The sequence below is a fragment of the Gobio gobio genome (genome assembly GCF_949357685.1).
Source record: "Gobio gobio genome assembly, chromosome: 22".
Classification (NCBI taxonomy): Eukaryota; Metazoa; Chordata; class Actinopteri; order Cypriniformes; family Gobionidae; genus Gobio; species Gobio gobio.
Window position 1 is genome coordinate 12539996 of NC_137118.1, and position 11844 is coordinate 12551839.

The 11844-nt window shown below is 40.7% G+C and overlaps 1 protein-coding gene across 1 annotated transcript in view; it reads right to left on the reverse strand.

Annotated features, from left to right (window-relative positions):
* The window catches only part of nlgn2b (neuroligin 2b), a gene marked incomplete at both ends in the record, with an annotated part of 78593 nt that extends 72356 nt beyond the window's left edge, over positions 1-6237 (reverse strand). Inside the window, one exon of the mRNA XM_079803765.1 lies at positions 5751-6237. Within this exon, the coding sequence (XP_079659891.1) occupies positions 5751-6237 (487 nt within the window). The remainder of the gene's footprint in view (positions 1-5750) is intronic.
* Positions 6238-11844: the final 5607 nt, after the last annotated feature.

Sequence of the window (11844 nt, forward strand, 5' to 3'; positions counted from 1 at the left end):
TTTCAAGAAAAAATTAACATTTAGATACGTTTTAACCTAAATTGCTCATCTTGCGCTGCTCTGCTACGTGCCACGGATTGTGCAATCACATCGGAAAGGTCTCGCTAAGACATAGGCGGAAGTACCCCCCCAAGCGAATGTGCGAAGACTAATACAAACGCCCTTTACAAAAATAGTCCATCTCCAACTTCAAAAGTTGTTTAACCTTTTTTTGCTAAAGGACGTTTGTATTAGTCTTCGCATGTGCGCTTTGTGAACACGGGGGCGGTACGTCTGCCTACGTCTAGCATGACCTACATGATTACGTAATCCCTGGCACTTCGTAGAGCAGCGCAAGATGAACAATGTAGGTTAAAAAGTATATACATTTAATTTTTTTAGAAAATGACTGATGGTTTGGCTAGATAAAACCCTATTCCTCAGCTGGGCTCATGCGGAGCATTTGAAGCCCTTCGAAGCCCTTTGAAACTGCATTGATTTGGACCTTCAACATATTGGTTGCCATTGAAGTCCATTGTGTGGTGAAAAATCCTGAAATGTTTTCCTCAAAAAACTTAATTTCTTTTCCACTGAAGAAAGAAAGACATGATCATCTTGGATGAGATGGGGGTGAGTAAAATATCAGAAAACTTAAATTTTGAAGTGAATTAATCCTTTAATCAATAAAATAAAACACATCACACACTTGTAGGAATGTTGAACAAAAAGTTTTAAAGGGTACATAACCAGTCCCTCCAGAAAAACGTGATTATGCGATAGCATGATTTAATGCATAATCAGCCAAAGTCCGCATATTTATGCGGGGGCCGAATTTTTTCAAATATGCCGCACTTTCGCCGCGTAAATTGCCTATTTTCGCATGAACATTTTTCGTTTACTTCACACAAGAGCCGCCATTTCCCCCTATTGCCATGGGAACGTTTTGAAGTGACGTAATTACCCGACGTGAACTTCATCAAAAAGCTGCAAACCCCGTGGTGAAACCATAGATATCGGTGAAACCATATGAAGCACGCAAATTCCCATTTGCCAACAAAAATAACAGCAAAAGACCGCGCCAAGCAGTTTCCCGGTGTGTTGACCGATTTCAAAAAACAGCATCATGGAGCTTCGAAGCGTTATGAATCAGTGAGTCGATTCAGCGGTTTGGATCGCCAAATACGTATTTCAGCAGTTTGACATGCGATCCGAATCATGAATCGACTCGCTGGTTCATAACGCTTCGAAGCTTCATGATACTGTTTTTTGAAATCGGTCATCACTATATAAGTCGTTATTTAGGGTTTTTTTGCGCACAAAAACTATTCTCGTTGCTTTATAAAGTTATTGTAGAACCACTGTAGTGAGATGGACTTTGTAACGACGTCTTTAGTGCCTTTTATGGGTCTTGAGAGTGTACCGTGCATTGTGCCAATGGAGGTCTTTCTGAGCCACCAGATTTCAACTAAAATATCTTAATTTGTGTTCCGAAGATGAACGGAGGTCTGACGGGTGTCCAACGTCATGAGGGGAAGTCATTAATGACATAATTTTCATTTTTGGGTGAACTAACCCTTTAAGAGATTGCACTTTGTGCATTGGAAGCATATATATTATATTCCCAGCACTTTCTGTGATGTAGTGCTCTTTTTCTCTTTTTCATCAAACAGTAATTTTTGCAAGTTCCCGCAATTTTATCGCATAAAATTGCATAAATATCCCACATTTTACGTCGCATTTTTTAAGAAAACGTGCCGCATAATCAAGGATTTTTGCCCGCAACAATCAAAAAAAAAGGCCGCATTTTTCTGGAAGGACTGCATAACACACGCAGTCTCTGCCAATCTCATGTTAATCTTGAGTACCTATAGAGTAGTATTGCATCCTTAATATCTCCAAAGAGTCTTTAGTTTTATCATATTTATAAAAGACAGATATGCTGTATTCTTTCCGAAAACAGCCGAACTTGTGGAGGCGAGCAGTGGGCGGAGCTAAAGAGTCACGAGCACACACTCAATACTAGCCTAGAAATCTAGACGCACCCTAGCGGTAGAAAAATTATTTTGCCGCGAGTGTAGTCTAGCAACTCTCGGTAGACCTCAGAGCTGGAAAAACCAAACTCTGGTCAGGCCAATCACAGCGTGTGTAGAGTCGGTGGGCGGGCTTAACATAATGAAGGAGCGGAGTTGCGGAGGTTCTTGGTGCTACAGGTAAACAAAGAAGCTGACGATCAGCGTCTTTCAAATCGGTTTTGGCCGCCACTCTGGAAGACTTGGAGTTAAGCTTTTCTTTGAGGAAAGAACAAAGAACGGCACTGAAGTCATTCGTAAGAGAGGAAGATGTACTCGGAGTTTAATCTATCAACTAACGTTAGCTCCGCCTCGGTTGGTTGTGGCGCTATCCAATTGCGTGCAAAGGGAATTTGACAGACAACCGTTTATCCCGCCCCTCGGATTGAGCCCTGTCAATGGTGAGTTTCCAGACCAAACATCTTGATGTGGGTCTGGCTTGTCAGGCTAACTCAATACAGCATGGCATTATCCCTGGATAACTTTCGATTCACTATACGTTCGTGTTGTTCACATTATATGCGATTGCCAAAACAGACATTTGACCGCCTGCGTTATGACACACGACCGGGAACAAACAAACACACTCGGAAAAAACTTTCCGAAACGTGTTCGAGTGTATTTGGCACAGAAATACTCCTTTATACGTCCAACTAATTTTTTGAAATTTTGGCCATGTTTAGCATGAGAATCCAACTCTTTAACAGTGTAAATAAGTCAGAATGCACGAAAGAGCATTAGACCCCTCCTTCAATGACTGTTTAAGATACTTATTTAAATACACTGCAAAAAAAAATTATGAAGTCCATACATTAAGCGATCAAAGCTGAAATTGCAGAGATTTGAAGAGATGGATAAAAGTAGATTGGCAAACTAAACAGTTGCACCATCAGGTGACTAACAGCGCAAACAGAATGTGCAAATAAACAATGCAATTCATTATTTGAGAAATCCTTCCTAAATATTTAGGAATTAATGCGGCCTTTGCAAGCACCGTAATAAAAATGAAACAATATTGCCTGTTAAACTCTGCACGTGGCATAGAATTAGCATTTCCAATTAAGTATTAATCACATAAAATGACTAAGCTAACTGTGGCTGATTTGTTCAATTAGTTTATATTTCAAATTCAAAAAGAGAATGATAACCTTTATATTGTAATACAGGAGAAGATTAGAGGTGAGAAGATGCTTGTCAATGGAAACCTTTATGATTAGCTTCAATAACTTTGAGCTGGGATTTTCAAACTAGAGGCTACAATGAAGTGCAGAGAAAACTTGATAATATTTATATATATATTTTTTGTAAAAAAAAATAATTTTGAGGCTATGAAAAAGAGTTAAGTGCAGGTGAGATGAATAAAGTGTGCTCCTATCAATCAATCTATCCATCCATCCATCCATCCATCCATCCATCCATCCATCCATCCATCCATCCATCCATCCATCCATCCATCCATCCATCCATCCATCCATCCATCCATCCATCCATCCATCCATCCATCCATCCATCCATCCATCCATCCATCTATCTATCTATCTATCTATCTATCTATCTATCTATCTATCTATCTATCTATCTATCTATCTATCTATCTATCTATCTATTATTGACAGCTAAGAATAAAAAAAATAAAGCTTAATCAAAATTAAAATGCTTTTTTTTTTTAAATATCCTGCTGAGTGAATAAAGTAAATATTTTCAACATACTATTTTAAAAGATTGTAAGAATTGAAAAAATATTTAGTAGAATGCTGAATAAAAGGCAACAATTTTTCTTTATAATACCGTGCTTACTATATTTTAAGACTCAGCATAAAAGGATTTAGGAAGGAGAACCCTTGCAAGAGGATCATCATATTTGTGGGTTTTTCAGAAAGTTTGAAAATGCCTTAGAAAGAGAATGAGAGAGAGTGAATGAGCAAAAAGGAGAGATAGATGAGATAATTACAGTTTCTTCTAATCCTTTGGCTGTAAAACTACACTCACATCCCCACTAGCATGTCCAAAATTCCCACACTAAACACTCACCAAATGTTAAACTGAAATGCAGTGAAGTTGCCAAGTCCAGATCCCGTTAAATCCCTCCCAAACCTGTGAATGATTCTCAGCGCGGTGACTGTGTAGGAATCCCCGTCAGTGAGTGTGTGCTGGACGATTTTCTGATAAGACTCACTAGCAACGCAGCGGCGTTTGGCACACATAGACATGGGAAGCGATGAGTGTGGAGAGCGTGTACACCTCCACAACACTGTCAGATGCATTAATCACCTACTGCGGAGGCACTGCTTCTCTGTGTTGTTGAGGACGAATGGGATTTGGGTGTTTCTTTTAATGTCGTAGACCTGTCTTAACACTGCAAAAGCGACATAGATGTCCCATCGCAAGAGTTTACACACATTTAATGTCATATGTCTGCTGCATGCATACTGCCGGTCCACTGCATTGCTGTCTGTGAGAATATTTCACTGTGTGTACAACTTCATACACATGAAACAAATGCTTGCATATTCCCTTGTGAGTAAATCCAATTCATCTTCATAATTATGAAAGAAAATATCTTCTCTTGTTATGTGGCCCCAGTTTGCTTATTATCTCTTATTATGGAAGAAATATTTCTGTACACAGAAGCTGTTTCTTTCAGCTCGTGTGTGCAAATAACACATGGTCATTGTGTGATGTAGATGTACTAGTCAAACTAGTTGAATTTATTTTAAAAAGCTAGAGCAAGATTCAAACTTGCAATCACTAGCTGAGCCACGTCAATTGAGCTGATCGAAGACTGAAATCCTAGAATCGCTCCTGCAATGGATGCATCATCCCACTGCAATCTACAGCACTTAGTGAATGTATATCTACAAATTAAGGAAGACTGATTTACTGACTCACTGTAATGGACAGGCACATTAACACACTCAAAGAGTACACAGAGTTGCTAAAACGCAAAAGTGCTATTAGCATTAGGAGACCTCCTGTGTATATGGTTTCATCGTTGAAGAGCTTTCATCTCTGGAACAAACACACATTGCCTGCCACACTCCCATGACTATGACAACCCATTTTGTGAGCTGGCACAGTGAGACATTACCCAGCAGTCTCTGCACAACCCATTTACAAACTGCAGCGAGGCCCATTTATCAGAGACTTTAGCACATGCTCAGATTGTTGCCTGTGCAGTTTCAGTAACAATCACTGACTGGAGCATGTTAAATATCCGTTGCGCTCGCAAAGAACTCTTGCTCTCTTTAGCTCTGGAAACTACCGTTTTGTATGCACCGAATGCAACTAATCTAACTTAAACCCTGCAAGTGATCATGAGCAATAGAATAGCTTCTTTTACAGGAGAACAAAAAGAGAAGGATCCCAAGGTTATCCGGAAAACGGGTAATATAAAAAAAGAGTGTCTTATTTGGAGGTATAATGGTTGTAAATGAGTTTGAAGCCTTTGTTTTACATTTGCGTAAACTCTCTGTAACACACTGCTACAGTAAGTCCTGGAAAAGACAGAGTTTGAAGCCTTTGTTTTACATTTGCGTAAACTCTCTGTAACACACTGCTACAGTAAGTCCTGGAAAAAGACAGAACCGCACTGAGAAAGGGTGAGATGTACATTTTTGTGTGGGTGAAAATATGTTTATAGTGAGTGAGAATGAATATGAACGAGACATTCCCCAGATCAACATATATTTCTATGAAACTTACCATCCTCTGTGGGAACGTAGACGTTGAGGTAAAGGCAGTCCTCGCTCTGGTTCTGTACATATGCCGCGGCTGCATCCAGGTTGTCGGTGAACCATACGGGAAGCATGATCTCTGGCAGCACTCCGTGGATGTTCTGCGGGCACACTGGTGCAAACTGGGTAGCATTACGGATCTCCTGCCAGGAACCTGGTGCCTCCGGGGGCTGGAAGCGCCTCTCACCCACTGGCGGGGTAGCGTAGGGGACGCCCAAGTACTGCTCGACCGGGCCCAGAATCTCATTGTTCAGCTCCTTGCGTACGCCCCGAAGCTTCCCATAGCCTGTGGTGACCATAGGGTGCTTGGCGGCGGTGAGCTCTGCCCGCTGGCAGGAGGACAGGGCCAGGCGCAGCGCCAAGCCCAGCAGCCACACCAGGCAAGTGTCAGATATGCGGCGCGGGCAGGAGCGGGCCGTCTCCCGCCGCAATCGTGCCACACCCACCAATGACATGCTTCGGCTGGGGTGAGTGGTGCCCCAGCGATGGGTAACTATGTATGAAACGGACAAGGGCAAAGAGTTTCAGGCTGCTCCAGTGATTTCGAAGTTAAGGAATTTGCGCAAGCGAGGGTGCGTGTATCCTCAGCGGAGCACAGAAGAGGACTGCTGACACTGAGCGGTGACGAACTTCATCCTGATGTTAGTGCAACATGCGCTTCTATTGCGATTTGCTCATTAGTTCCCTACAGGGAGAGAGAGACAAAAGCAGAAAGACAGATATCATTAACTGCAGACAGTAAAACATGCATACCAACACTATCAAACACAATAAAAGGTAATTACAGTATTGCCTGAGGTTTAAAAATCATATCAACCATAAACATGTGAAACATGAATCTAATTAAATATCATTTGTTCCACCGCATATAATCTTTCTCTTAATGTTTGTTTAATATCTTGGTTGAAATATCTTCTTTTTCTGGAGTATTCTCTAAGGCGCATAATTACAGATGCATATCTGGACCATGGGCCGTTCTCTCCAGGGCGCTGTCACATCGTTGAGAGGTGCGCAACAGCGACACATATTCGCGCTCGGGTACCGGGGGGTGTGAAATACTGAGTGTGTTGCTTAATTGACTTCCTCGGAGGAGATGACAGCACCAAGTGTGTTCATTTTAAGTCCCCCCCCCCGACGTGCTGTTGCTCTAGATTCTTGGTTCCTGCCTCCCCTCCGTTCCACTTGACTTAGCCGTGCTAGTTTCAATCTCGCTAGAGTAGATGGGGGCATTTGGGCGTAATAACTGTCTGCCGCTGACAGTCTATGACACAATCACCTTCCCCCCTCTGCTAAGCTAAAGACATACATCTACAGGCGGGAATTAGCCACATGACATAATGATCTACGAGGAATGCAAGGAGAAGTGTTTACCGCCATTTTGGCATAAAAAGACGTTATGAACGGGGACTGGGTGTACAGAGACAGACCAATTTAAAATCAACCTATAATGAGACACTAAATTCTGGAGTCAAACAGGGTAACAGGAATCAGTGACTCAAGAACGATGATGTCATACGCATTTGGTCCTGGAAACTGCTTCCAGTTTGAATATTCTACAGTGGACAGCATGTATCTGTGCTTAAAAACATATGCATACTAGACGCGTCCATTGCAAGCAGTATTATTTTAGTATCATTTGTATAATATAATAGTATTTTTTAATATTTGAATTAGCTTTACTATTTTCAATTTTAGTTTAAGTTTTAGTCATTTTTCAGGGGTGCTTTTCATTTGTATTTTTTTATTAATTAATTTATGTTTTACTTTAACTTAAACGTATTTATTTCAGATAGGTGCCAAAGCAACATTTGATTATTTAAAAGTTTATACGGTTTTAATCTATTATTATTTTCTTTTATTTCTGCTTTATTTAAATTAAGCCCCGTTTCCACCAAAATTACCCAGAACAATTTGTCCCAGGAACTTTTTTCCCCCAGACCTGTTGCTGTCTGCGTTTCCATCATGGTCTAAAGTACCGTGAAGATTAGTCCAGTGACGTGGGACTACACGCGACCTTCTAGAGCCCACTGGATTTCGTCTTCCGCAAATACACCTAATAAAGCCTGAACCTCGTCGTCGTTTCATCTGTCATATTTTTTTAAACTTCATTGTTGATTCGAATAGCAAACAACTCTTACTCGTCGCATCAACCGACTTTTAGGTTGAAATAAAATGCTCGGTGAGCTCAACTAATCAGCATGTTCAGTGCCCAAGTCCCAAGTTCCTGAACTTTGAAAAGTACTACCTTGTGAACAGGGCTGTTTTGAGGGGGACATTTTTACCCGGAATGTAATTTAGACCCTGGAGCCTGCGGTCGAAACACACCAAGTACCACCCCAAAGTCCCTAGTTCCTGGGGAAAATTCCTGCGGTGGAAACGCGGCTATATTAACAATTTTTAATCATTTTAGTTTTAGGTAACAATAACAATACTGTTATGAAGAGTGTGTAAAATTACAATCTATACACACACAGCATGCAGTAAATCATGAGTAAGCTCATGTGGAAGCAATGCACTTTTTTATTTTTATTTTATACACTGATTGCCTGGGAAATCTCTGGCATTGATGTAAATATGGTCAAATGTGTTACTAACAGTATTAAATGCCATAAACTGTGTTTTTTTTTTATCAGGCAAAGTTTATAAATGGGTTAAGCACAACCCAATTGGCACATTAGCCCAATGCCACTCTGCATTTAGATGACTTTACTGGCTTATTAAATGTCTGTTTACATCCAAACCTGGGGAAAACCTGACAATTTCAAAACAGTTTCTGAATTCTGCAGAAATCTTTGGAATAAAAACAAGATAGCTGCAAGGTTTTTTTTTTTAAAAAAGACACTGTCAGATGGGGTATAAGGACCAGATAAAAAGTTTTACTGCCAACAGACACAAGTCAAAAAAAACTTTGTAAAGATGTAGGCTGACTTCTCAACAGCAGAATGCCAATCTGTATGGGAGTTGTGAGTGTAGTTTGGACACCATGAGGGCTGTAGAACCACTTTAAAGTGACAACCGTTGTCCCTAGGATCTACATCGACAAAACCAAGAATGAAGTAAACGTTTCCTCACAGGCCCTGAGCAAACTGCTCCTTTTCTGCTGATCAAAGCCTGGAGACTTTATAGAGAAGTAAATGTATGCTAAAGTAAATGTGTGCACAGCCGCAAAGAACACACAGCCGATCTCAACAGCTGAGGAAAAATATGAGCGTTTGCGCAGGCAAAACAGAAACCATCTTAGTGAAACATCTGGGCATCATCCTCGCAGGAGACAGAAGATTCTACGAAGAAATCAAGAGTCAAGAGCAAAGACAGAATCATCCAGCGTATGCTGTTCTTCAAGCACTCGGCATCTCCATGGCAACCAAAGCACAGCTAATCAACCTAGCGGCACCAAACCTGGACACAAAACACCTGGAGTAGAAAATCACCAACTGCAGGAGAACCTGACTAAGGAAAAGATGAAGGAAGAGGAAGATACACTGGGTTTGACGTCCAGAGCTCACAACCAAATGTTTCTGTACTAAAAGATAAAAAAAATTCAATGACAACATACAGTGACAGCCTCTAATACCATAACATTTAGGATCAGAGACACCTGAGACCTGTAACTACGTCAGTTCAGCACACTTCAAGAAATTTGTGGATGAATGTAGACATCTGACATCAACAACCCCAAAGTCACTGATGGCTCCTAAAACCTTCAGCAAGAAGTGAATGCATTTATGTAAGAAGCAGTATGTACTGTAAATAGCCACTTAACAGACTCTTTCATCTAAAAAACTTGCAATTAGGCTATTAAGACGCCGCCAAGTTGCTGTACTGTTGGTTCCTAGCAGTTGTCCCTACTCGAGTGCAGCCTCCCACTGTTTCAGAAGACGGTTCACTGTCTCTACTCCTATTGGTAGTCATCACATTTGGATATAATTACATTCTGTTAATCTTTTGTTGCAATATCAATAGCTTATGTCACTAATATCCCCACAAAAATCACATCGAAAAAGAGAGACTTCCAATTCAATCCCCCTAGAGCAACATTGGCTTAAAGGGATAGTCAACCAAAAATGAAAAATGTGTCATCATTTACTCACCCAAATGTCATTCCAAACCTGTATGACTTAATTTCACACACACACACACACACACACACACACACGCACGCACGCACGCGCGCGCACGCACGCACACACACACACACACACACACATGTTTGTTTTTGTGAAATGTGAGGACATTCCATAGGCGTAATGGTTTTTATACCGTACAAACCGTATTTTCTATCCCCCTACACTGCCCCTGCCCCTAAACCTACCCATCACAGGAAACTGCACTTTACTTTCTGTGAAAAAAAACTCATTCTGTATGATTTATAAGCATTTGGAAAAGTGAGGACATGGGTAACGTCCTCATATTTCACCCTCTTTTTGTAATACCTATGTCATCATACCCATGTCATTATACACTTTTGTGTCCTTATATTTCACAAAAACATGCCACACACACACACACACACACACACACACACACACACACACACACACACACACACACACACACACACACACACACACACACACACACACACACACACACACACACACACACACACACACACACACACACACACAGTGATATTTTGAAACTTCACAGCAAAATAAACCTAACCAAACATCAGAAGAGACAATATCTGTAAGCTACATTTCAGAAACTTGCGGTATTAAGAAGATCCTATTTTTGCTTGTGTGTAGATGGGTGTGTTGGAACACCAAAATATCCTAACCTATCAATATTAATGAGACACAATTAAGGCCAAAGATTCACCCTCGCCTGGTGGGGCTGCAATTGAACTTCATAAATATGCAGTTTTTAGCTGACCCCCCACCTTCAAATACACAGCCACACAAATACGTGTATAACCTGCTGAGGTGCTGTTACATCACCAGCAGCGTGTGGTAATAAATCAAGAGTGTATGAAGACAGCAAGAAAAAGACAGCATGCTCTCTCAGCTCCCCAGGTAAAAGGTTTCCGAGCTCATCAAGATCAGGTCCTTGTTATGATATATGCTCAGTAAGCTAGTGAAAATGTCTCCCAGTCATGTGATCAGGATCTCTGACATGACAAAATTCCCCCTTCAGATATTAAATGGTATGTCAAATTGTGCTAACGGGCAATTGACATGACATGACAGAAACTGACAGCAGTGTGACGTGTGATATAGTACTCAGTCTTAAAAAGATAAAAAAACACTTTTCCAATTCTTTTATTATTATAATCATCATCACCACCACACACATTTAATATGTGTTACACTTTGCTAACAATTAATCAAGACACTATGTGGAACTTCGCACATACTTTGTACTTGAATATTTCATAAAATAAATTCTAGCACAAACTGTGCAAAGCACCACATACTGTAGTATTTATATTATATAACTATATTATATTATGGGACAAACTCTTGGAATGAGATGCATCTATGGCAATTGAGCCATTGTTACAGAAGCAACTAAATATTTAGATATTTCCTTCATTGTTGTCTATCCTTGCAAAACACCTAAGAATAAAACGCTCTCAATCGATTGGTTAGGACACACACATATTTCATTTCCTGTAAGGACACCAGGGAACTTCCTAATGATATGGGGGCGCATGCAATCGGTGATCCAAAACACAGAGTTACACAAACACTGTTTCTCTGAGGGAGAGCTTTATTGATAAAACTAGATATGGTTAGTTCATAAATCACTCACAGACAATTTCTTGTGTGTTTGTGTATGTGAAATGGCAGTGTAAGAAGCCCACGCAAAGCCCTTGTTGATTAGTGGCGTGTGGGCTAGGTTAGGCCCTCAGGGGCAGCAGCAAGTCTGAGAGTAAAACAACGTACGCCCCTCTTTCTGCTTCTTATTGACGGATGCCTCAGTAGTTTGAAGCAGATTTTTTTTTTTAGAAGGAAATGCATTCCTACTGGACCTGCCAATAAAGCACTCACTGCTAGATGGACATGCAAAAGGATCCTAATTGAGAAGGACTGTGTGTTTGTGTGCTGAAATAACACACC